The 23,535-nt window shown below is 45.6% G+C and overlaps 1 protein-coding gene across 1 annotated transcript in view; it reads left to right on the forward strand.

Annotated features, from left to right (window-relative positions):
• Window positions 1-23,535, forward strand: part of LOC144827590 (maternal DNA replication licensing factor mcm6-like) — a 520,545-nt gene that overhangs the window by 275,496 nt on the left and 221,514 nt on the right. The window contains exon 9 of the mRNA XM_078685842.1: window positions 17,284-17,425. Coding sequence (XP_078541968.1) covers window positions 17,284-17,425 — 142 coding nt within the window. The remainder of the gene's footprint in view (window positions 1-17,283; window positions 17,426-23,535) is intronic.

Below are 23,535 nucleotides of genomic sequence, written 5' to 3' on the forward strand. Positions count from 1 at the left end.
ATGATGAATTGGAGTGGTCAGGGCTGCAGGTTTCATGGAACTTCGTCTCAAGTGTTCCAAAAATTTCTCAACCATGTGGCCCTCTGGGAGACCCACCAAGCAAATGTTGTTGCATCAAGATCTGCCTTCAGCATTCTCTCCACTAGCATGAAGGTGCTAGGTGGCCATAAACCAATGACGGACCTCTGAGCAAAGCTATGGAGTCCATGTCTTCTGCCAGGGTACGTTCAGCTGCAGTCACTCTGATCGTCATTTTGTGAAAGCTTGATCTCAGCATGTTAATGTTTAAGGCAACTGTATTTTGGTTTCCAGGGCAGAGGATGACTCCCTGACAGCGGACAATGATTCTCTCAAGGTAAAATCCGACTCCCGTTGGGTCTGTGACTGTCACTGATTCCGAGGTGTAATCTGGCCACTTCTGGGCTGTATATTGAAGTAATGAAACATATTAAATTTGAATCTGACCTTCCCGGCACCAAGTATGAGGTTGAGAAATTTGCCAATTGCTTTTCCTGAAATGCACATAATTATGCATATTACGGGAAATGGATTTCCGCAGTATCTCATACCTTTTCATTGAAAGGGAACACTACACAGAAATGCCATGCAAGATCAGCTACGTGAAATTTGCTATATTCGTATTACTTTGCAGAACAAAAAAAGACATGATTTTTGCCCATAGGAGCTTATTTGAGGAGAAATGTCATGTAGAGACACCTACTGAAGTAAGTCTTCCATAGGGGAAAAATGACTTTTTTGTCCTTCAAGCAGCAAAGGCATCGCATAGTTGTAATGTTAAATTCAGGCATTAATCGACATTACTATGAATTTTGCCCTGGTCTTCTACCGACAGTGACCGTTATTAAAGTGATGTATAGCAAGACATCTTTCATATTTAAGTGAAAATAATTATTTTACACCTACAAGAGGAGTTTGAGTTGAAATATGTAGTAGGACTGATAAGACCGTGTTTCCTTGGATAAGCATTTTACCTGCAACCAAGGCATTTTAGTGGTTTTCGGAGTGCCTTCCCTGCGAATTACACAGCCTTCAGAATGCAGTTTTGTTTTCCACATAGAACTATTCGCAAAGAAAGTGTATGGTTTACACTACAAAGTCATGTTTTTTTGCTCATTAACAGTTTGTAAATTTCTATCCCACAGCCTCAAAACCACAGCCCAACACGCATGGGAAATTGTATGTGCTCTCGACTGGAGTTAGCCCACCAATGCAAAACTGATTTTTACATTCTTTATAGAATACAAAGTAGATGAACGCCAACTTCCGGGGTTGAGAAGTGCACTGAAGGCTAAGATCATTCACTCCTTTTGTTTTGCTCAGGTATTGTTTGAACTGGGTCAAAGAGGGATTCAAAACCAGTGACAGATTCACGTGGGTGTTGTCGACCAAAACCGCTTTCAATGGTATCTTTGGATAGATTGTCGATGCAGCCATGGTACCTAGGCAATGCAACCTGGTATTTGGTGTTGAGCTCTTTAACCCTTTCGTTACTCCTGCCGTGCTCAATAGGTTGCTATTATGTTTTTTATTTAGAGTGCTAGAAGTCCACTCATAGACTATATCCCATTCTGGACATGTGGCCATATTAGGCAACCAGATTATCCTGAATACTGAAAGACCGATGTGAATTGCGATATTTTATAGTCCTATTTGGTGGACTGTATATGTGCGCCACTCAGTGGTGATTTTTATGTTTCACTTCTAGGCAGGAATTTCAAACTGTATCCAGAAGGAGCGGTTTGATGTAAGCAAGTGGATCTGCATGGACTTCAGCACCGTGATTGCTACTCTGCCCATGCAGACTATCTGAGATAATGCCAGTGCGATTGGCATGGCAACTGGGAGTCTTTGCAGTGAATGTGGATTGCATGAATGTGTGACTGACACTCCTTCTAAAAGGTTACAGCATCTGGTATGTAGCTGTGCTGGTAGTTTTCTCAATTGCTCGTTTTGTGTCGGAGGATTTGAGTTTTGGTAGTTGTCACTGGTTAAAGCAGACCTATGAGATAAGCGGTCCTGTATAATGTGCACATTAGATCGGCCTAGTGTAAAAGGCAATGTTGAAAGCTTTCTTCATTGACTTTTCCTTAAATCTCAGAAGGGCTTCTGATCTTTTGCTGATTGTTTTGATTTGGTCCGGGAGACCAATAGACCTCTTTCACCCGAGCTTGGGCTAAACAGATCATAAACTGTTTTTGGTGCAAGGTGGTTAAGCTCCTTAATCAATCCATGGAGGAATTGGGCTACATCTGGGCACATCTAACCCCAGTTAGCAGTATTTGCTCCCTCACTGGAGGCAGATTTTGTTTTTTTCTCTCCTTCAAAGTCTAGGTCAACCGGTAAGGTTTGAGTTGTAGGAAATTATATTGTGAAGCTATTTGTGGCTTAGAGGCCTTATACTTCATGTGAGCTTCTATAAGTCCAAACAAAGTACATTTATTTCTGTGAGCAATTCCTTGCTCAGACTTCACAGGATGTGTAAGAAATGGTGTTTCTGGTTGGCTAGAATATGCACCTATGCCAGGCAGAGCCCACTGCTAGTCAGGGTAAGGGAGTTACGCACCTAAGGTAATCCTTACTTGCCCCTTTGGTAGCTTGGCAGAGCAGTCAGGCTTATCACAGAGGCAATGTGTAAAGCATGTGTGCAACACACACACATCACACCAATGACACTCGGCACACCACAAAAAGACTCCACACAAAGCTATATAAAAATATCTTATGTTTTATACATAAAACACATTAGATCACAATCTCATTACTCTGAGCCACTAGGCACTTGTCATGACGTCTCATAGATAATAAAATCACTTTGCCAACCCGGAAATTGTCCTAACATTACAAGTTGGTGCAATCCAGTAAAAACTTTATAGTTTTCACATGTTACAATATCACTGCACATATATGGCAAATCCGGAACTAATGCCTGTTACTCTGACAAATGGAAGGCATACACAACCTAAATCATTACATCAGCTAAAGAAATGCAGGTTAGGTTATACGTCAATCATTGCTGCTGGGCATACTATGCCAATCCTGGGAATTTGAGTTAAAACAGCCTACTTCATAACATCGGGGCATGGGCATAAAGCTCTTAGAGAATGCACAACACAGCAGAATTACTCCCAGCATATCCACTGTTAGACCTGGCATCTTTGTCGTGGTTCCCCCTGTCTTTTTTCCTCTACATCCTCTATTTTTGATGCTGTGCTGGATTTCGTTTTTACTGTATTTTTGATGCTGTGCTGGATTTCGTTTTTACTGGTTTAGGTGCCATGGGCACTTGATCAGTGTCAAAGTGCAAGTGCTCCTTGAGTACATTTTTATTGTAATTGGTTATCCCTGATTGGCATATTTGTATCACCAAGAAGTCCCTAGTAAAGTGCACTGAGTGTGCCAGGGCTGGTGATACAAATACTACTAGGGGCCTGCATCTCTGATTGTGCCACCCACATGAGGAGCCCTAAAGTGGTGTCTCAGTCCTGCCACCGCAGTGCCTGTGTGCAGTTTGTGAACTGCCATGTCAACCTGGCCAGTGTCCCCACTGACCAGGCCTAACTCTTCCCTTTCTGTACACATTGGTCACCCCTATGGAAGGCCCAAGGTCCCCTCTTGGGCAGGGTGCAGTGTATGTGAAAGGTAGAGCATGTAATAGTGCAGGTGACATGTTCTGGTAATGAATTGCAGCCATTTTTGTTTTACACTTTTGTAAGGCTATCTTTCCCATAGGCTTTCATGGGGAATGCTGGCTACAGTGGTTACCTGCATATCTTCCCATAGGAGCAAGATAGGACATAACAGTCTGGTATCCCTGAACTCAGAATTTAATAACGCATCTTTTGGGAAAGGTGTTTTTTAAATCCTGAGTTTGAGAACAGCACTTTCAGAAAGTGGCTGTTCTCTTGTTTGACCTTTCTGTGTGCCTTGGCCTGTTTGTGAATTGACGGTCTGGTTTGTGAGTGACAGAGGCTGGGTGGCTCCCAGAGGCTGAGTGGGCCATCCCTGGGCTGAATAGCTCCATCCGCATCTAGAGTGGTGGGAGGGGGTAGCACCTGGGCCTGAATAGGGCTGTGTCTGCCTTCCACAATGCTGGCTCCACCTCCTGCTGGGCGGCTGATGACCCTGACCCTCTCTCTGAAAGGAAAGGAGAGGCCAGGAAAACAAAGTGCTCAAGGAACACCCTGAACTGGTTCAGACCGGGCTCAGAGCCCTCCTGCACAATGGGAACAAAGACTTTTAGGGGTATAAGTATAGGACCCCAGACTACAGAAAATGAGATCGTCCTGGAATAAAGAAGGAACCTCTGCCAAGGAGACAGCTGGGAGACTTAAGGACTGTCCTGCTGTGTGTTTGTGGGCTGACCTGCAGTTGCTTTGCTGTCAAGGAGAGGGGAAGGACTTTACTTCGTGCTGTGTCCCCTTGCTTGAAGAGATCTCCAAGGGCCTGAGTTGAGCTTGCTCCCTGTTAAGAATTCCCAGGAACAAAAGGACTTCACCCCCAGCTTCCCTGAACTCTACTAAGAGAGTTCTGTCCTTCCCAGAGTGCTTGGGCCAGTTGTGGTGCCTCTGGAAGTTGTACCTGTGCTTGGGAAGCTGGAAAAGTAGATACTAAAGACTTTCTGCAAAGTTTCACGCTTCGCTCGCTTGCGGAGCGCATCACCGTCAGCGCGAGGAAATTCCTGCTGCCGCGAAGATCGAGATCGTTGCAGCGCATGTTGCCGCTTCAAGAACAGACGCATCACTCGCTTGCGCAACGCATCGCTCCGGTGCGGAAAAAGTACAACTGCTGCGAGTATCATTGCAGAGCATTTCGCCACTGGGTGAGATCCTCGCACCGCTTGCTTGTGGACCGCATCACGTCGCTGCAAGAGTCGTCGCAGAGCCATCGCATCGAGGGGCCGCAAGAGGAGAAGATCGATGCTGTGCCGCGCATCGCCGCCACACCTGAGATCGTCGCCGTCCTGAAGATTGTCGCACCATACTTTTGTGAGACGCTTTCTACGAAACCAGGGCACCGGAATCCATACAAGGTATCACCTCCCTCCCCATACAGACCAGATTCGTCGCAACATGCCCGCTGCGTCCAGCGGGGTTGTTGCATCACCTCCCCAGGGTCTCAGGAGTGACGCATCGCTTGTTTTTAAACGCTGCAGCTTTTACTTGGAACTTTTGTCACATCTAAAGGTACTGTTGGCTAAAACGTGACACAACTGTGGATTATTTTAACACAACCTTAAAAACTCTTTTGAAACCATATTCTTGAACTGTGTATGTTGGATTTTTGTTTTGATCTTGTTTAGTTTAAATACTTTTATTTTTCTAAACTGTTCTGGAGTCCATTTGTGGTGTTTTCACTGTTACTGTGAGTGTTGGTACAAATACTTTACACATTGCCTTTGATAAGCCTGACTGCTCGTGCCAAGCTACCAAGGGAGTGAGCTGGGGTTATCTAAAGAGTGTAACCTCCTTACCCTGACTAGAAGCAAGGGTCTCTATTTGAACAGTGGTACCTACCTCTGCCAACTAGAGACCCCCAGATCTAACATCCACATTACCATGTTTTACAATAAACGGCAAGAGTGGCACCTTCGCTCCTATCATATGTTTTGGGGTAATGTATGCACCAATGCATAGGTTACAAGGCACTTGCCCAATTCCAAACGTGAATATGGTGCTCTCAGGAAGTCCCAGGTTCAAAATGGAGAGTGCAAGGACACTTGCCCTCCTTTTAGGGACAATACAGCAATCTGCCTGTTAATCCAAAAGTGGAGGTCTCCGAGGTTTATCCCGTGTGTGGCAGTGTGGGGCCAAACAAAATCCTCCCAAAGGCGGGTGCCACGAAGAGGGGGCCACCCACACAACCGGCTTTGGGTGGGGAACCCTCCGTGTCCCCCGTATCACACCTTGAAAAGCGTCAACAGTGTTTTGCAGCTGCTGCAACCAATGCAGTGTCCGACTGCTCCCCTCCTGAGCACAACGTTCCTGTGCTCTGTGTATTTCTGCAGGGTGTTGGGTCGCATTCACGCTGTTAATGCAACCAACCCAAAGGCAGCCTTGTCAGCCCTTCGGGGCTGGGTCATGCGGGTGAGATGCAATGCAGGCTCACAGAGCTTCTTCGGCTAACCAGTCCGGCCCCATAGAGCACCAAACTGGGAGTAGAGCAGATGCCGCGTCACTTGGAACCTGCGTTCCCTCTTGTGGCATGTGGCATCAATGGTGTCTCCCACCATGCCTAATCAGGAGGGAGGGCAGCCCTGGGAGGTTTCCTCGATGTGTGGCGGGTCCCATCCAACGGGGGGTCCTCACAGTGCAGCCGTAAAGCTGGAACGGCAATGGTCCGGTGCGCTTCCTAGCGTTTGCGGTGGCTCCCGCAACAGAATCCCCAGTGAACCCAGATGAGAGCGGACTGCTCAGTCTAGCCAGCAGTGGGGAGTGAGTATTTTTAGCAGGTCAAAATGTGCTCCCCTGGCACTAGGCCCAAGAAAAGGTAAGGAGACCTCCTCAACGTGCTCCCCTGCCTGTGAACCGGTCACAGTGCTCAACACGCGCTTCATGGCACCAGAGTTGAAGGAAAACGACCAGGAGCTCTCCACAGCGGTCACCTCATGCTGAGCTCATTTGTAAGCACTGGGGGGCATGCAGGTTAATGAAAGCAGGCAGCACAACAAGGCTGCACAGGTTCCCTTGCAGCACAGCAATCCTTTGGGGCAGCATGTTGAGCCCGCAGTGTCTGGTTACATGTCACACGCAGTGTCTTTCATCATGAGGTCACAACCCCTGTACTTATAATCCTAAGTCTGTTATGGGGGCACTTCAAACAGCTTTTAAAAGTGCACAACACCCCAATTAAATCCCCAGTCCTGGCTCCAGACACACTACAAGGGGTGCGGAGACAGTATTGTGAAACTCTGGCACAATCCTATTCAAGTGCAGGTGCAACTCCTCCTAACGCTCTAAATGCAGACCAGGCCTATTCAGGTTCAAGGGAAACTCCTCCCATCACTCTAAATGCATCCAAGGTCTATTCAGTCCAACGCAGAGTCACCCAGGAAAGGCAGGACACACCTTAACTTACCTTTTGACCGTCGAGTGAATCCACATCCCCCACTGCTGTCAGTTTGAACCATACATTGAATATACAACCAGGCAGGGCACAAAAGTCATAGGCACAGGGAAATGCCCACTTCTAAAAGTGGCATTTCTAAAAGGGTAATCACAAATACGCTTTCACCAATAAGCAGGATTTATTACTATTCTAAACATACCAAACATGGCCCGGTACCACTTTCATATCCGAAATTACCACTGAAGCGCACATCACGTAATTCTCAATACAAACCTACGAGAGGGCTGCCTCACAGTAGTGAGAAACCAAATAGGCTGTCACTACCAGGATATGCCACACAAAGGGACATGTCCTACCTTTTACCTACACAGCACACTGCCCATATGGTTACCTAGGGGCCTACCTTAGAGGTGACCTATATGAAGTAATAGGTGTTTCAGACATGGTAAACACTTTAAGTACCACATCACTGCAGCAATAAACTGCGCAGACAGGCCCGGCAGAGGCCTAAGACAGGTTTGAAAGGCTACTTTGGTGGGTGGCACAAGCAGCGCTGCAGGCCCACTAGTAGCATTTAATTTACAGGCCCTGGGTATATGGGATACCACTGTACAAGGGACTTGCAGGTACATTAAATATGCCAAAGAGGAGTAGACCACTCTTACCAAGTTTACAACGGAGAGCAAATTTATTTTACCACTAATCAGCAGTGGTAAAGTGTCCAGAGTCAAAAAAAACAACAAAAACGTGTTGGAAACAATGGAAGAGGGTGGCAAAAAGTTGAGGGATAACCCTGCAACAAGGGTAAGTTCCAACGGAATGCTCAAGCATAAAATCTTTTCTAGCCTAGGATGAATGTGTGAGTGGTACAAGTTCAACAACTAAGCAAAACTGCACTGCTAAGAAAATAATCAAAAAGGTCCAAATCAAGTGAGTGCAAAGATATAAATGTAATACTTTAAATGCCAGAAACGAACTAAATCGGAGGTATAAATTAAAGGTAACCGCAAACACAGCATTAATTGGCTTACATTGAGTAAAAAGCGCTTTGGTTCCCCAGGATTGCCCACTTTGGGAGCTATACTTTAAAACAAGTAAATGCTAAACTCAATTGAGTAGAATTAGCTTGCTTCATAGTTAATGTTCTTTTTTAAAAGTAAATTGATGAAGTGTCAAATACTGAGGCCTGCTTTCTCTGATGCCTATCTACAGTTTCCAGACTGAATGTGCTCCTGTGGCTGTATTATGATTAACCATGAACCGCACCGGCTTAGCATAGAGCAGGGTGTATTTTTTCTACATCTCCCGCTTATACACATCACTCGCAATTTCTCAAAGTAAATGCATGAAATTTGGACTGACAAATCGGAAACAGAGAGCCAATCCCTGCTCACTGTTTGACTGAAGTTCATGCATTTACTCGGGGAAATTCCGGGTTATTTATATGAACTTTAGACTACTGAGATATTAAAAAATACTGGCGTGCAGCTTATCCTACGGTCCTTGGTACCTCCATTTCAAGCACAGAGCAAAATCCCCTGTTTGATCCGGAGGATTTCTCTGCAGCAGTATTGACTTATTTTCTCACTGGATTGTTCAGTTAGCTCACAGGGAAGCAGGAAGGAGAAATGTTCAGCTGCAACTAAAACTTTCGGGGGGGGGGGGGGGTCATTCTTTCTTCCAGCAATATGAAGTGGAGATGCAGGGGCTCTAAGAAGGGGTGAAAACACATAAAAGCCTCCTTCACAAGTAAATGGTCTGATAAAGACCTGTGAAGTACTCAGTGCGTCCATGTGTGCACCCGGGAAGCTGTCTAAGCCGGGCTGACACACGATGGAGGGGGCTGAAGCCCTTTGAGCCCAATGGGCGTTGCGCGCCTGGCCGGGTCTCACCAGGTCTGAGCACCGGCAGTTTTTTAAAGGGGGGGCCTTGAAATGGGTCTCTATCGGGCTCTGCTTTGTGCCCTGGCACAGGCGGTCCTTTTTTTTTTTTTTTTCAAGCATTATAGGGGAAGGGAAATCCTTTAAAGAGTCATTTTCTCTCTGGATTTCCCTTTTCTTTTTGAAACTCAGGAGCAGCAACATTGTTGTGGTGTCACCAGGGCTTTAAGTGGAAGCTTCTTCAATATTGTATACAAGCCAGGCGCACAACTCCTATTGGGCTCAAAGGGCTTCAGCGCCCCATCGTTTGTGTTAGCCCGGGCTGAGACAGCTTTCCGGGCTGACGACTGTCTTATTGCAGCCGCACCAGAGTTCGTCACAGGTTTTTAAAAGACAATTTACCTGTTAACGTGGCTTTGTTGTGTTTTCACCCTTTCTTAGAGCCCTTGCATCTCCACTCTGCCTATCGTTGGAAGAATTAGCCCCCCAAATTTTTATTCGCACTCCCCGAAATTTGCCTCTAGTTGGGCCTCTGATACAAGCCACAGTTGCTTCTTATCTTATGCAACTAACAACCATTGACAAAGCCAATAGTTCTGACTTGTAGACAGAGGTGCAACTAGAGCCTAATTTTGGGTGGGGGGGCTAAGAAGAAATTTCGGGGCGGCGAGGCAAATTCTTCCAGCCATAGGCAAAGTGGAGATGCAGAGGCTCTAAGTAGGGGTGAAAAACAACAAAGCCTAATTAACAAGCAAACGGTCTTTTAAATACCTGTGAAATACTCTCTTGCGGCTGTGTGTGTTCCCGGGAAGCTGTCTCAGCCCGGGCTGCCACACATGATGGGGGACTGAAGCCCTCTGAGCACAATGGGCGTTGCACGCCCGTTTGTGGGTATGATGCTGCTTGTTGTATCATGTATCTGGATGCAATGAGACTGCAAAATACCAGCTGGGCGGCACACTATGCTAAGCACACATTTTTAGGTTGTGTTTTTAAGCCACGCACTTAATTAGTGGTCACACCCCCTTGAAAGACCCCCCCCCACAGTTTTTTCATCCCACTTAAAGCCCTTCATTCTATACTTTTTGCATTATTTTTCTGAATTTATTAAATCTAGTTTTAAAATTGATTTGGCATTTTTTGAGGGACGAAATATGCTTGAAATAGGAGAAAGTAGTTCGTTTATTAAAGAGCACTGCTTTGCAAGTCTGCGCAAAATAGGAGGAAAACCAATGAGTTTTATCATTCCTGGGGTGTGCTTGAGGTCTCTTGGTTTTGGGAAGCGTATCCATCCTTCCTCTTAACTGCAACAAATATATGTCGAGTGAGGCATTTAAATGGATAGCGAAGAACAAGCATTTACAATGCAACGGTTTCGCCTTTGGAAAAGTTAGAGCTATTGGCATTGTAAATGAAAAAATTTGTATTTATGTGTTGGTTTTGAAAACAGATAAATAAATTGCATTGTCATTTACATTGCCAATAGCTTAATCTCTCGCAAATGTGAGACCTATTGTACCCTACTGGACGAGCTCATCAGACAGCAATTACTACCACACACGCACACCCAGAGCCAGCCACACACACACACCCAGAGCCAGCCACACACACACACCCAGAGCCAGCCACACACACACACACCCAGAGCCAGCCACACACACACCCAGAGCCAGCCACACACACACCCAGAGCCAGCCACACACACACCCAGAGCCAGCCACACACACACCCAGAGCCAGCCACACACACACCCAGAGCCAGCCACACACACACCCAGAGCCAACCACACACACACACCCAGAGCCAGCCACACACACCCAGAGCCAGCCACACACACCCAGAGCCAGCCACACACACCCAGAGCCAGCCACACACACACCCAGAGCCAGCCACACACCCACCCAGAGCCAGCCACACACCCACCCAGAGCCAGCCACACACCCACCCAGAGCCAGCCACACACCCACCCAGAGCCAGCCACACACACCCAGAGCCAGCCACACACACCCAGAGCCAGCCACACACACCCAGAGCGCCACACACACACCCAGAGAATCTAGAATAATACCTGAAGCCTTCTAAGTTCGAATCAGCAAGTCCATATATGAGAGAGGATCCTGTTCAGCATCATGAGTTGGTGTTTTTTAGGTCTTGGTTATTTATTTTTGCATCTCGCCTTCACTTTAAAGTGAAAGCGCAATGAAAAATAAACAGCGGGAATGGGGAGCGCTTGTCCTTTCAGAGGAGACAGATGTGAGATGGTGATGTGCGAAGGAGACGACAGGCAGAAGAACAGATCTGACTTACTGGGGAACAGGAGCTGAGAGATGCTGTGGATGTGGTGGGAGGCGGCAGTGTGCTGGAGGCCGGAGAGAGTGGCATGGCTGTGCCCCCCTCACCCCTCTTGACTCTGCCATGCTCATGCCCGTGTGCACTCACCGGTGCATGGCGCCAGGCAACTCCTGCTGAATACCAATCATGCGCTCGGCAGAAGCGCGCCATCTGCTCTGTGCACACACCCGGCAGCCTGTGCGGTGTTCCTGAAAGGTCACCCCTGCCCTGTGTGCTCCTGTCCGTGCCCTGTCCTTATCCCCGATGTGCCCTGTATAATGGCTGCTGGGAGAGTGTTGTAATTAGAAGTCGGGTGGAGGGAAAGCGGCTGCTCCAACCTTGAACGGTAATCTGGCCGGCTGGAGAGGGTAAGAATCCTGGATGCAGGGCACACACTGCTGTCGCAACGCCGGGCCTCGCTCCTGGCCCCAATGGGGGAATTCATTCAGTGAGCCCCACAGGCGTCGAAGCGCTATAGGTACAAGGCGCGCATGAAGCACTTAATCTCAGAATGCATTCAGTGAGCCGAGTGCGCTCATGAAGCGCTGTGCTACGGCCAGGCAAAACCTAAAAAATGGAAAGAATGATGAATAAGGGTTAGAAAGGTGTGCCACTTCCGACGGTGACCTGCAGAAAATATTAATAAAATAAAAAGGGGGGAAGTCAATTATGAGAAGTGATTGCACTGCGGGACATCTGAAACGCTAAAGGAAAAGAAATTGGTTACATTTTCACGAGACTGGGGTGAGGGTTCCGTGCCTGACTGTAGGAGCACAAGACAATGAAACAAACGTTTGTTAGCTCAGACAGCAGTATACGTTTCACACACTTATACAGTTCAATGTCTTACTCTTTTTGAATATCACAGAACTGTGTGTGCATTTGTTCCTGCAACCTCTGGATTCGTTCTAGACGTTTTAGTTGAAACAGGAGCCACGGATGAAATACCCACAGTCTGTATGTTCTTACTGACTTGGCTGTAGTAAAGTAAAAGCAGCCTAATTACACATGCTTCGAGAGTATGTGATATAAACATATTTATGAACTTGCGCACTGGGTGCTTGCATTTAAGGACCAACACAGGAAATAAACAGAACGTCTCTGTCTTGTTTGTAACTCTAAGTTCAGGCCCTGAATTGTGGACTGTTCCGGTATTTGAATGTTTGGGCCAATTTTCAGATCTGAATTAATTTGTGGGAGGAAAAACGTTACGAAAGGTATACTGCTAAATAATGTTCTTAACGTGATTACGTTCCTGGGCTTGAAAAACATCCAACTGAACTTTCAACCTCCCACAAAATATTAAGTGTTGTAATACACTCCCCCATAAAAGAAGAGTGCTGGAATGCACAAAGGCATGTGATGCCGAGCTGCAGGTGCTGCCAGTACGGTGTCCGAGCTGTGCCAATTGATGTGGGCTCTTGCCATGTTTATCTCATCGACCTCCACAGCTCCAACTCCTCACGCACCACAAGCCACCCCACAGTTGACAGTTCATGAACACTGCAGGCCTTGCTCACGACCCTGTGCCACGCGTATACGTCCATGCGGCGGGCGGGATACGTAATTACATTGATCACAATGATCAGATGTCTTCGTTTCACGTCACTGTAATGCCCGCTTTCCTATGGTGTACAAAAGTAAAAGTATTGGACTTTTGTGATACAAATATAAAGCTCATATTAACCTTAAGAAGCCTGAAGTTGAAAACACATTTAATTTGTAAGTTTCCGAAACTCGGATAACAGAAGTGCCTCGCAGCAGCCTTTGTGAATATACCATATAAAATTTCCAGAAAAAGAAATGACTAAATGCATAAAAAAATATATATATGTTTGTTGAATTTTGGAAGGGCAAGCAGGGCACGACAGGAAATATTATCACTGATATACACTTTTAAAAAAAACTGGACAGTGGAAGGGCGAAATTAATAAATTATTCCACGCAAGGAGCAACTTCATATATTTTCTTAGAAATGTCGAGTACACAACGTTGTTGCCCTTCTAAAAAGCTAATGGTTTTAGTGTGACGTTTTATTGCAGTGCCGATGCCCAATGCATTGTAAACGGATGTTTCACAGACAAATTACCAAGAACTGAGCCCCCGCTCGTTCTTCGCCCTGAACTGGGAGCCGGGTGTCTGTCCCATCTTCGGCGGAATTTCTGTCCTCCACCCACGTTGTCCCCGGTTCTCTATCAGTCAATCAAATAATATCTGGGACGTAAATGTGATTAAATGGCGAATTTGTCGCATATGGCAGAAGAAGCGAATATAGTCCCAGCTTCCCTAATTTACCAAACCGTGTGATCCTGGACAAACCGCTTGCACATCGGTACCATTATCTGTCTCTACTGGGATTCTCTAGGGGGGGCTTCTGCTGCCGGACTGCGACAGCACTCACTGCTGGAGACGAAGAGCACGCGCACCGCACGCGAGGAAAGGGGTCGCCTCCTTTCTTTTTGTCGGGAAAGGACCCCCCAATCCCCCCCCCCGATTTAAAAAAAATAATAATAATCCTACGTGTCACTTTTATTTCTTGCTAAGTAAACAAGCACAGGACGGAAGAAGTGCTGAAAGCTGAATTTCTTGCTTAAGAATATAAATATGCGGGTACCATAAAATACTGCGCTATTGTATAGCATCTCAAGGAAATATTACTGCGCCGTATTTATTCCGCTCCCTCGTATCTCCGCGGCTATAGCACCACAGACATAACATGACACGTTTATCCTGAAGACGCAACCATCCATGGAACAGTAAAGTTGTGATCAGAACTCAGAAGTATGTCAGATGCCCCCGGCTGCAGCCATTATGACATATGTCTGCAGTAGGCGCGTGAACCCGACTGCTTCACCTTTACTCGAGTGAGCTCCCTGGCCTGAGTGACCCGCTCTGGCTCATCGCCTCACATGACGCCTGCAGCTGAGAAACAATGCGGCCTTGTGATGGGAGACGAGGTGCCAGTCATGTGACTGGGACGGGCTGCGGGTGTCCGCTTCTTCGTTAGCGCCGAAAGCATTCTGAAAGATGAAAGGAGGCGAGGATGGATGCAAACAGGGCTGTCACGGGTCTGACAAACAGTTCCTTCTTCAACGTCCTGAACAACATACGCTGAATTCACTCAGGCCTTAATCACAACATTTTACAAGCTATAAACAGGCCTGCCTTTCAGTGGGGCGGGTTCCCCGGGGTCTGAATAGGCAATAATAAATTAACAAGCTTTGACAAAGACAAATGTTGCTGTTGGCGATGCTGTACTGCATGATCGGATTAGGATATTAAAACCCAAACAAGTCAGGTCCCGGGCCGGCAGCCAATCACAGCGCGGCCCGGGGAATGACGTCACAGGGGTGTTCCGGGCCGGCAGCCAATCACAGCGCGGCCCGGGACAAGGTGCGGGACTTAAAAAAAAGAGTCAAACGCCCCCGAATCGCGTTTTCACAGGGAAAGCGTGATTGACAGCCAATCTCTTCCAATGGCTAGCCTCCATTTATGGAGCTAGCCAATGGAAGCAGAGGCGGGACTAAGCCCCACACTGTAGGAACATAAGATTTCTCCTGGGCGGAGCTAGGAGCTCCGGCCCAGGCGAAACCTAAAAATGGCATCTTGAGCTACAACTGATCAGCCCTTAAAAGCGGTTTAGTTTACAGACCCTTGTAACTCTTGAGTATTTCAACATGAATTAGGGTATTTTGTTGTACAATACATCGGAATTTTGTAGTACATCGGTTTTGGCAAGAATTTGTTTGATCTACACTAATTATGCACAGTTACGAAAGGTTTTGTTTTGCCAAACTTGCACTTCATTTTACTTCCGGACTGGTCTCAAGTCATGAGCTTTTCCAGGATTTAAATATACTATTATTGGACAGTTTTTTGCGTCTTCCTAAAACTTGGCCAAAATTATCAGCAATTACAACAAAAACGTATATGAAATTCTGCTCGACTACAGTAACTATCACCCAAAAAGGAATACAGATTTTAAGGTGGCTGTCCAACTTTGGAAAAAAATGATTTGGCTTGAATCCAGAAAACAATTGAAGGATATTTTGTAGGCCAACTAAAAAAAAAAGTCTCAAATATCGCTGCCTGTAGATTTGGTGCGGGGAAACTACTATCGGCACTAGAGGATTGTTTGCAGTGGCACGGCTGTGCAGTGCACGGCCCCATTTAGCGACATAAGCATTTTGCCTTGTGTAGGAAACATTGAAAATTGTAGTTTGGCCATGTTTACGGTTGTGAGGTACCCATTTAGCAACATAAATGCAAGTCCATAAAGATAAGTTAAACTACATTTAATGTTTGTTCGGAGACCTCAAGAAGTTTCAAATGCCACTGCAAGTGAGTTATCAAATGCCCATTGCCAGTCTGTGAGGGCTTGATTGTGTTGCTTCAAATATGAGTTTCCGCACTCTCACATGTTAAATGGTTCCTGTTCAATTTTACAGTTTATATATAAAGATTATGAGTTGATTGTCATTATTCCTTCATTACCTGCTTAGCTGCCACTTACCACCACACAGTTCAGGACCATGTGTTTGCGAATGTGGAGTCTTGAGGCTTTAGTAGGGATACGCTTGTTTACATGTGGCTAGGCTTTAAAATTTCACCTTGTGAATGGCTGTCTCGAGTGCAAATGTCTAGTACAGTATGATTTATAGTTTAACATTAATAAACCTCCACAATAGCAGATCTCACTCTTTAGTTTTACAAATGTGTCCACGACTGGTGGGACACATCTTGGGGCTTCAAGAATCACTCAGGCTGGCTCTAGGTGTGGGTTCAAGATGGTGGGAGCCTTTTATGTCCTTGTGGTTAACAGGATGCAAGTAAACTAGCCCTTGGAGTCACTCTGGTAGTCCATGGTGCAGGTGAAGATACAGGGCTCAACAGCATGGCTGGTCTCTGCGGTTTCAAGGCAGGCACCAGACAGCAAAGCAGTCCTTCCAGGTACAGCAGCAGTCCTATAGAGTGCACCTGAGGTCACTACAGCTGGCTGTCCTCCGAGCCCTTCCGCAGGTCCAGTATTGAATTAGAGTGGGTCTGAAGGTGCTGTTTTTATACCTGGCACCCTGGTGCCCTTCCGGATGGTGAGAGAAGCTTCTAAAATGTTATTTGCTTATCATTGTAATATGGAATCCCCACTATTATCCTGTGGAAGGGGTAGACGACCAGTAGTGAAAAGCAAATTTATTAGTTTTTGACTGCCAGGACATGTAAAATTAAAAGTATATTTCCAACCTTTTAATTACAATGTGCCCTCCCCTATGGGATACCTAGAGCCTACCTTAGGGGGGGACTCAGAAGTAATTAGGGGGGAGTTTAATGCTTTGCAAGGGGGTTTGAATGCCAAGCCAACATGGCAGTTTAGAACTGCATTGTGGCCGTAGTAGCCGCCCTGGGACATGTTTTAAGGTGCTACTTAAGTGGGTGGCACAATAAGTGCTGTAGGCACACTGGTAGCATTGAATTTACAGGCTCTGTTTATATGGTACAGTACTCTGAAAGGGACTTCTTAGTAAGGTAAACTAAGGAAATTAACTATGGCAATTGGATATAAGTCAATTTAACCATGCTTTGGGAGAGTGAGCGCTAGCACTTTGTGCACTTTACCACTCCTAACCAGTGATAGTCCCAAGGCCAACAAAAACGAATTCAGCAAAAAAGTGGATATGAAGGCAGAAGGTTTGGGGGTGACCTTAAAGAGAGGGCCAGGTCTAACAGAATTCATTTCACCACTGAATTGGTGGACAATTGAATTAATGAAGGCATGATCATCTAAGAAAATTTCAGACGAGGTTTGCAGAACACTTTTTTTGCTGTTGTGTGTAGCTGTGCATCTATACACTTGCAGCTGGCAGAAGTGGCACCAGATAATTATGCGCCTTATGCTGTACTTTGAATGATCCAAAACTTTCAAATCGTGATTGTGCCAACCTTAGTTTATAGCTTATTTTATTTGCTTCTTGTTTTTCCCTTTCTCCAGGCATGTTGAAGAGTTTAGTCCGCGTGCAGTCTACACAAGCGGCAAAGCTAGCAGTGCCGCAGGTTTAACAGCAGCCGTAGTGAGGGACGAAGAATCCCATGAGTTTGTGATCGAAGCTGGAGCATTAATGCTGGCTGATAATGTAAGTTAATAGTTATATTTACAGTTGGGTTTTTGTAGGTCTATATCTGTAAACCCTTTCCTACGCTTTAATGTGAATTAAACATTCAAATGACCTCCAACTTCAGATACTGGTTTACACTTTTTAAATATATATATTTCCAGATTATACATTCTTCAATTTCACTTAACTCCAATATTACACATAGCGCTGACCTGGCTCCAATATTTCCAGTGTGCTTTATCTACAATATTTGTGGGTGTGACAAGAATTCTTGAACATGTGATGCTGTTCATATAACATTATAGTGTGATGGACAGTTTTAGACCTTGAGCACAGAAACTCGGATGCAGTGGGTTTGAGGTGTATTATGCAATTAGAGCAATCCACTACATAGCTGGTTTTAACTGTTACACTGCACTTATACTCAACAGGTCTCCAAGTTTCGAGCTGAACATCAAAAGCGTGTTCACTGTATCTATCTCGACATAGCCGCCCTGTGAATGTCTTGTGACCACAAACACAGTGAGACAATAATTACCATGCAGTCATGACACAATTATTACTATTATCACAGCGGTTACATGATTGAGGTTACATCGAAGCAGAAGCGTAAAGGATGCAAAACCATTATCAAACGAGAATTGACAAATCAATAGTTTTCGGCTTTGGGAAAAATAGGTTTTGCCAATGTTCTTTAGCATCTGACTTTCTCCCAATGCTGTGCAGCATAGTAAAAAAAAAAATGCAATGATACCTCTGCTGCTAGTTTCCCCGTTTTACTACTGCATGCACTTGCGACGTGTGAGAAGGCACATGTGAGTCTTGGGCATGACCTTGGCATATTCGTGTTAATATGTACTGATCAAAGATGGTGGATGCCACTTGTATTGGTTAAAAAAAGATTGTTTAGCACAAAAGCACTAATTAAAAAAGACAGGGTGTGGGTAACAAAGGAGGGAATGGGGAGCAGTTGGGGAAAAAAGGGAAAGCACTATGAAAAGGAAGCGGTACGGGTGGAAAGCACGCAATGACAGAGTGGGGTGTGAGGGGGAGGTACACAAGTATCGGCAATATGGGGAGAGGAGGAGAAACCTAGGGTGTGAATAACAGTGCCCAAGAGAAACATGGTGCTCATTGAATGGTAAGTTGGAGGAAGCACGTGTAAGAAAAAGCTGTAAAACACATGCACTCTTATGGAGTGCTTAAATTAAAAAAATCCCTAAAAGTGAGCAGTGAATGAGTAAAAACCAGACAGAGGGTTGGTAAAGATGGTATGCTCTGTGGTAGGGGACAAACACAAGGTGGGACATGGAATGTAAATGATTAGGAAGTAAGCACATGAGTGACCATGGCAAGTAGGGGGTGGATTGTATGCCCATATGAATTCTTGGTAAGCATACAATAGGTATTTTACAACAAGATAGCTTGCGCTGTCTGATAGGCTTGACATAAAAATAGTGATACATCATCACAACCGTATTTACTGGCATAGATCAAAATCAAATAATTGCAATTCTGACTCCAAAATCTGACCACATCAATCAACTCCCCTTCAAATTGGCAACCACAACCCCATCAGAGGAAGTGATTCCGAGTAGCTTTTCAGGACAATAATCAAAAGCTCTATGCTGCTCACAGCAAGTGAAAATCTTCACTAAAGAGAACATGCCGCACATGTAGAAGAGCATCTAGAGTACTGGACTGGGTTGAGCACACCCGTATAAATCATGAACCTCTCCATGACTACCTTCTAATCCTCCAGTCCTGGAAATGTAAATGAACCAAATTCTGAGGTCTGGCTAGGCATTCTGAGGGTGCCACAGGAGACCGAGTGATGCTGTTGCTAACACTCTTACAAGGTAAAACCATGACATCCATGTTTAAGTAAACAAAATGCAAAAACAGTTGGACAGAATGCAGAACAATGTCATACATTCACCCCAGTACAGAGATCTGGGCCTAAATCCATAGTTTGTTTTTTGCTCACCATGCCATTCCAGTTTGAACCCAGCCATATGCAAATCAGTCTTGTCCCTGTGCCCCATGGGAACAGTACAGCCCGAACTTCCAAGCCAGGTCCTCCCTAGACTGGAAACAAGCATCCTAGGACCGGTTTCAGGATTTCAGCCCTCATCAGCCAGGATAGCTTGATTCCAGAGGCATGGAGAGCACGGGACTCACGTCTGAGCATACCCGTCCTTCTCGGGGTGACAAATGCAAAGACTACAGTTGATGGACAGAATGCAGAACAATGTCATACATTCACCCCAGTACAGAGATCTGGGCCTAAATCCACAGTTTGTTTTTTGCTCACCATGCCATTCCAGTTTGAACCCAGCCATATGTAAATCAGTCTGGACCCTGTGCCCCATGGGAACAGTACAGCCCGAACTTCCATGCCAGGTCCTCCCTGGACTGGAAACAAGCATCCTAGGACCGGTTTCGGGCTTTCAGCACTCATCAGCCAGGATAGCGTGATTCCAGTGGCATTGAGAGCACGGGACTCTCGTCTGAGCATACGCGCCCCACCTGGGGTGACAAATGCAAGGACAACATTTGATGGACAGAATGCAGAACAATGTCATACATTCACCCCAGTACAGAGCCATATCTGAACTGGGGTGGCGGAATGAGCTAAAGAATGATGGTGGATTAAACCCAGATCAGGTGACTGGGGGGTGAGTGCTTGCATTGTTCAACACGCCATCCATCATCCCCTTTGGTATTGCTTTGTTCACCCTAAGTGGGCAGGGTATGCCCAGACGTGGGTCCCTTACTCACTTTGCCACTGGATTCAAGCTAGCCTGGCTGATGATGGCTGATAGCCAGAAACCGGTCCTAGGAAGCTTGTTTCCGGTCCAGGGAAGGCATGGCTTGGCAATTCGGGCTGGACTGTTCCCATGAGGCACAGGGTCAGACTGATTTGCATATGGCCATGTCTGAACTGGGGTGGTGGAGTGAGCTAAAGAATGATGGTGGATTAAACCCGGGTCAGTTGACTGGGGGTGAGTGCTTGCATTGTTCAACACTCCGTCCATCATCCCCTTTGGTATTGCTTAGATCCATGTTTAAGTAGGCAAACTAGACTGGCCACTACACTCTTATACGCGGTCATCTTTCAAAAGGGAGGGCAAAGTCTGAGATAAAACCAGTGGGTTGGGGGAACCATCCGCCCCCATTGCTGTTACAACTGAAGGCCATCTGAAGAAGTCAGCTGAGCATTTTCACTGAAGAAGAAAATATCGAACAAAGAGTCAAAGCTTTAATAGTTTTGGGCAGATAAGAATGCCACCCTAATCAGTTTGCCACCTTCACATTGGAGTGAATTTCATTTTAGTAAGGTTATGCTATATTAGGAAATGCTTCTACACCATCGTTGGGACTAGATCATTAACAATCATGAATTGATTCAGATATTAAGAAACATTGAATATTAATATGACGATCAGCTCACTTGGCATTGAGAAAACTACAAATGTTGTGAAACACGTTGGTATGGCCGTAAGAATGTCGCTAAAACTAGTTAAAATATTTGAGCTCCTTGAAAATTGTATCCATCTTGATGAAGTAAATTAAATCGCTGATGACAATAACCTGTATATCTAGAAAATAAAATCAATTATCTTTATTAAAAGAACATTCAGTTTTGATGTATATGCTGGATGGTGCCCTTGTCAAAGTGCTCTTTGACCCTTCAGTTAACTTGCATAATTTGTGGGTATTGATGCCCACTGGTTGAGGTACGGAATCACTTGACTTCTCTTGAATTACCCAAAGCTTGTTTCAGTATTTAGAGTTTGGTTATTTGGGAGGGCTGCCACAACCCAAGGGGCTTCCACTGCACCAGACTTAATGTACCTCGACTTCATTTAGAGGTGGGCAAAGCCTCAGCGGTCTCTGCCAGGGTAAACATCTGACTGGTGGCCCAGCACCTACTGGTCCGCCAGGTCAAAAATGCAGCCACCCCACCCCATTTAGAGTGGGCGACAGTTACTGGATTTCCCTGATTAGGATCGTAATTCTGTATGTGAGGATTCTGAACACAGAACTGAAACACTGACCTCTACATTCAGGGGAAATGCTCACTGTGAGGGAGGGGCGTTTTTTTATTAATTCTTTTGTTTTAGTATAATTTTTTTTTTTTTAACAAAACCCCTCCAGTGAGCCTTCAGTGGAATATTGACGTTGCAAGCTCAATATTGAAATGCAGCAATCTTCTCAGTCAATGCAGTCTTTTTCTGTCTTTCTGAACTTTTACCGCATAGAAACATGCTTGGCCGCCACATCTACCGACCTGGCCATTGAACTTGGGACTCCCCTGTTGGGCGCAGACCAGCCACCGGAGAGCCCTGCCTGCCTCTCGCCGCCCACTCGCTGAGTGTTGCCGCCGAGCAGAGAGCGGGACAGGGAACCACAGTTCCCATCGGCCCATGCGGGTTGCAACACCGGAAACCGCGCCAGGAGGCGCTTAAAAACAGCGTCAGCCCCGCCTCTCGGGACGCCGGGCGAAGCCCGGGCAAAGGGCGGGCCGTCTGTGGCCATCAGGGGCTGCAGGAGGCTGGGCTGGGCCCCCCTCTGACCTCCGACTTTTGACTTATTGTCCCGAACTCTATTTTCTAGCTGGGAATACTTGACAGTAAGCTGTGCTTTACACGCATTTCACTTCTTGTTAAGCTTATAAGTTCGTTACAGTTGTTCCTCATACTTGTTGAGGACTGGTTCATATTAGATTGTCTACTTATTATTTGTATTATAGACTTAGAATGTCTACAGTCGTTCCGAACTCTTTACCGTCTAGTGTAGGTGTGTCTATACTTGGGCCGCTAGATAAATACTTCGCTAGGGCCAAAAGAGAAATAGACAAGGCGATCGAACTAGCAGAGAAACGGGCGGAACGTCATTTCTCCATTGAACTTTTAAAAAATAAGCCAATTACGTCACATAAGGCAGCATCAATTGCACAATTACATAACATCATGCCTGTTGATGCAGACGCAGAGTTGTTTAGTACGGAAAATATTCCGCTAATATTTCAAGACAGCTCACTAGTGTCACTCGTTTGAAGAAAATATTATAGATCCTATTACTAATGATTTGCCTGCTACATCAAACTCCCTAATAGACCTAAATTCCCCTATACTTATAGACGTAGTCTCTCAGTCCAACAGAAATACATCTTCTCCTGTTTCTAATCCTCTAGTAGAGGCAGTTATGTCGCTGGAGACACAACCACCTATAGCGGTTAGTGCAACCAACGACAAATTACCAACTAAGAAGGATACAGCAGTACATCGTTCTCCACCTAAAAAAAGGAGAAAGGGTGGGGTTAGAAAAGGGGATAAAACCCCATGTATATCAACACCCGTAATGGACCCAATACACAAGTCTCCCAAGGTAATAGGGAAGGATATATCAATAGGGCCCCCATTTGTAAATTCTGAAGCTCTACTAATTAAAGGGCTAATGGAGGCTATTGAACGCCTCCTAAAATCTCACATATTACCATTCACCTAGAGAGTTAAAAGGCTGGGGGAAAAAATGGATCGCATTTTGGCAGCTTCCTATCCAATTGAAAATCCTAAACAAACTAATCTAAGTGAACCCTGCACTAAAACCAAACACTCTACACGGAATTCATCCAGGCAACAAACGGACACTTACGTACCTAAAAACACGCTTGTTGACACAAATTCTATCAAATCGGCAGCCACGAAAGACATAAGTAAAGATAAGGTTAAACTAGGTGCCCCGAAAGTCTTTCCTATCAGTAATGAACATCCAACGAAGATAAGTCAAATGACTCGAGTAAAAACTAATTTTAGAAATATAGTAGACTTACCCCCAGAATCGTCCAACTATGTCATCATTTTAACAGGAGTTCCGGCTGTGCCAGTAGGAAATATAGAACCCAATACTAGTCTTACAAATAATGTTATCCACTGGCTGCGTAACAGACCTCTCCCATTACATCTAAATGGAGATATAGTATCAGTGAGACGGTGTAATTGGGTGGGCTTACGCCCTACAGACATTGAAGGGGATGTGGTCATAGTAAACTTTAGGGATCATAGGGTGGTCACACACATCAGTGATTGGTTCCCAGGGAGAAGTGAGGGTGGAGTATCATC

This window comes from Lissotriton helveticus, chromosome 4_1, assembly GCF_964261635.1.
Source record: "Lissotriton helveticus chromosome 4_1, aLisHel1.1, whole genome shotgun sequence".
NCBI classification, from domain to species: domain Eukaryota; kingdom Metazoa; phylum Chordata; class Amphibia; order Caudata; family Salamandridae; genus Lissotriton; species Lissotriton helveticus.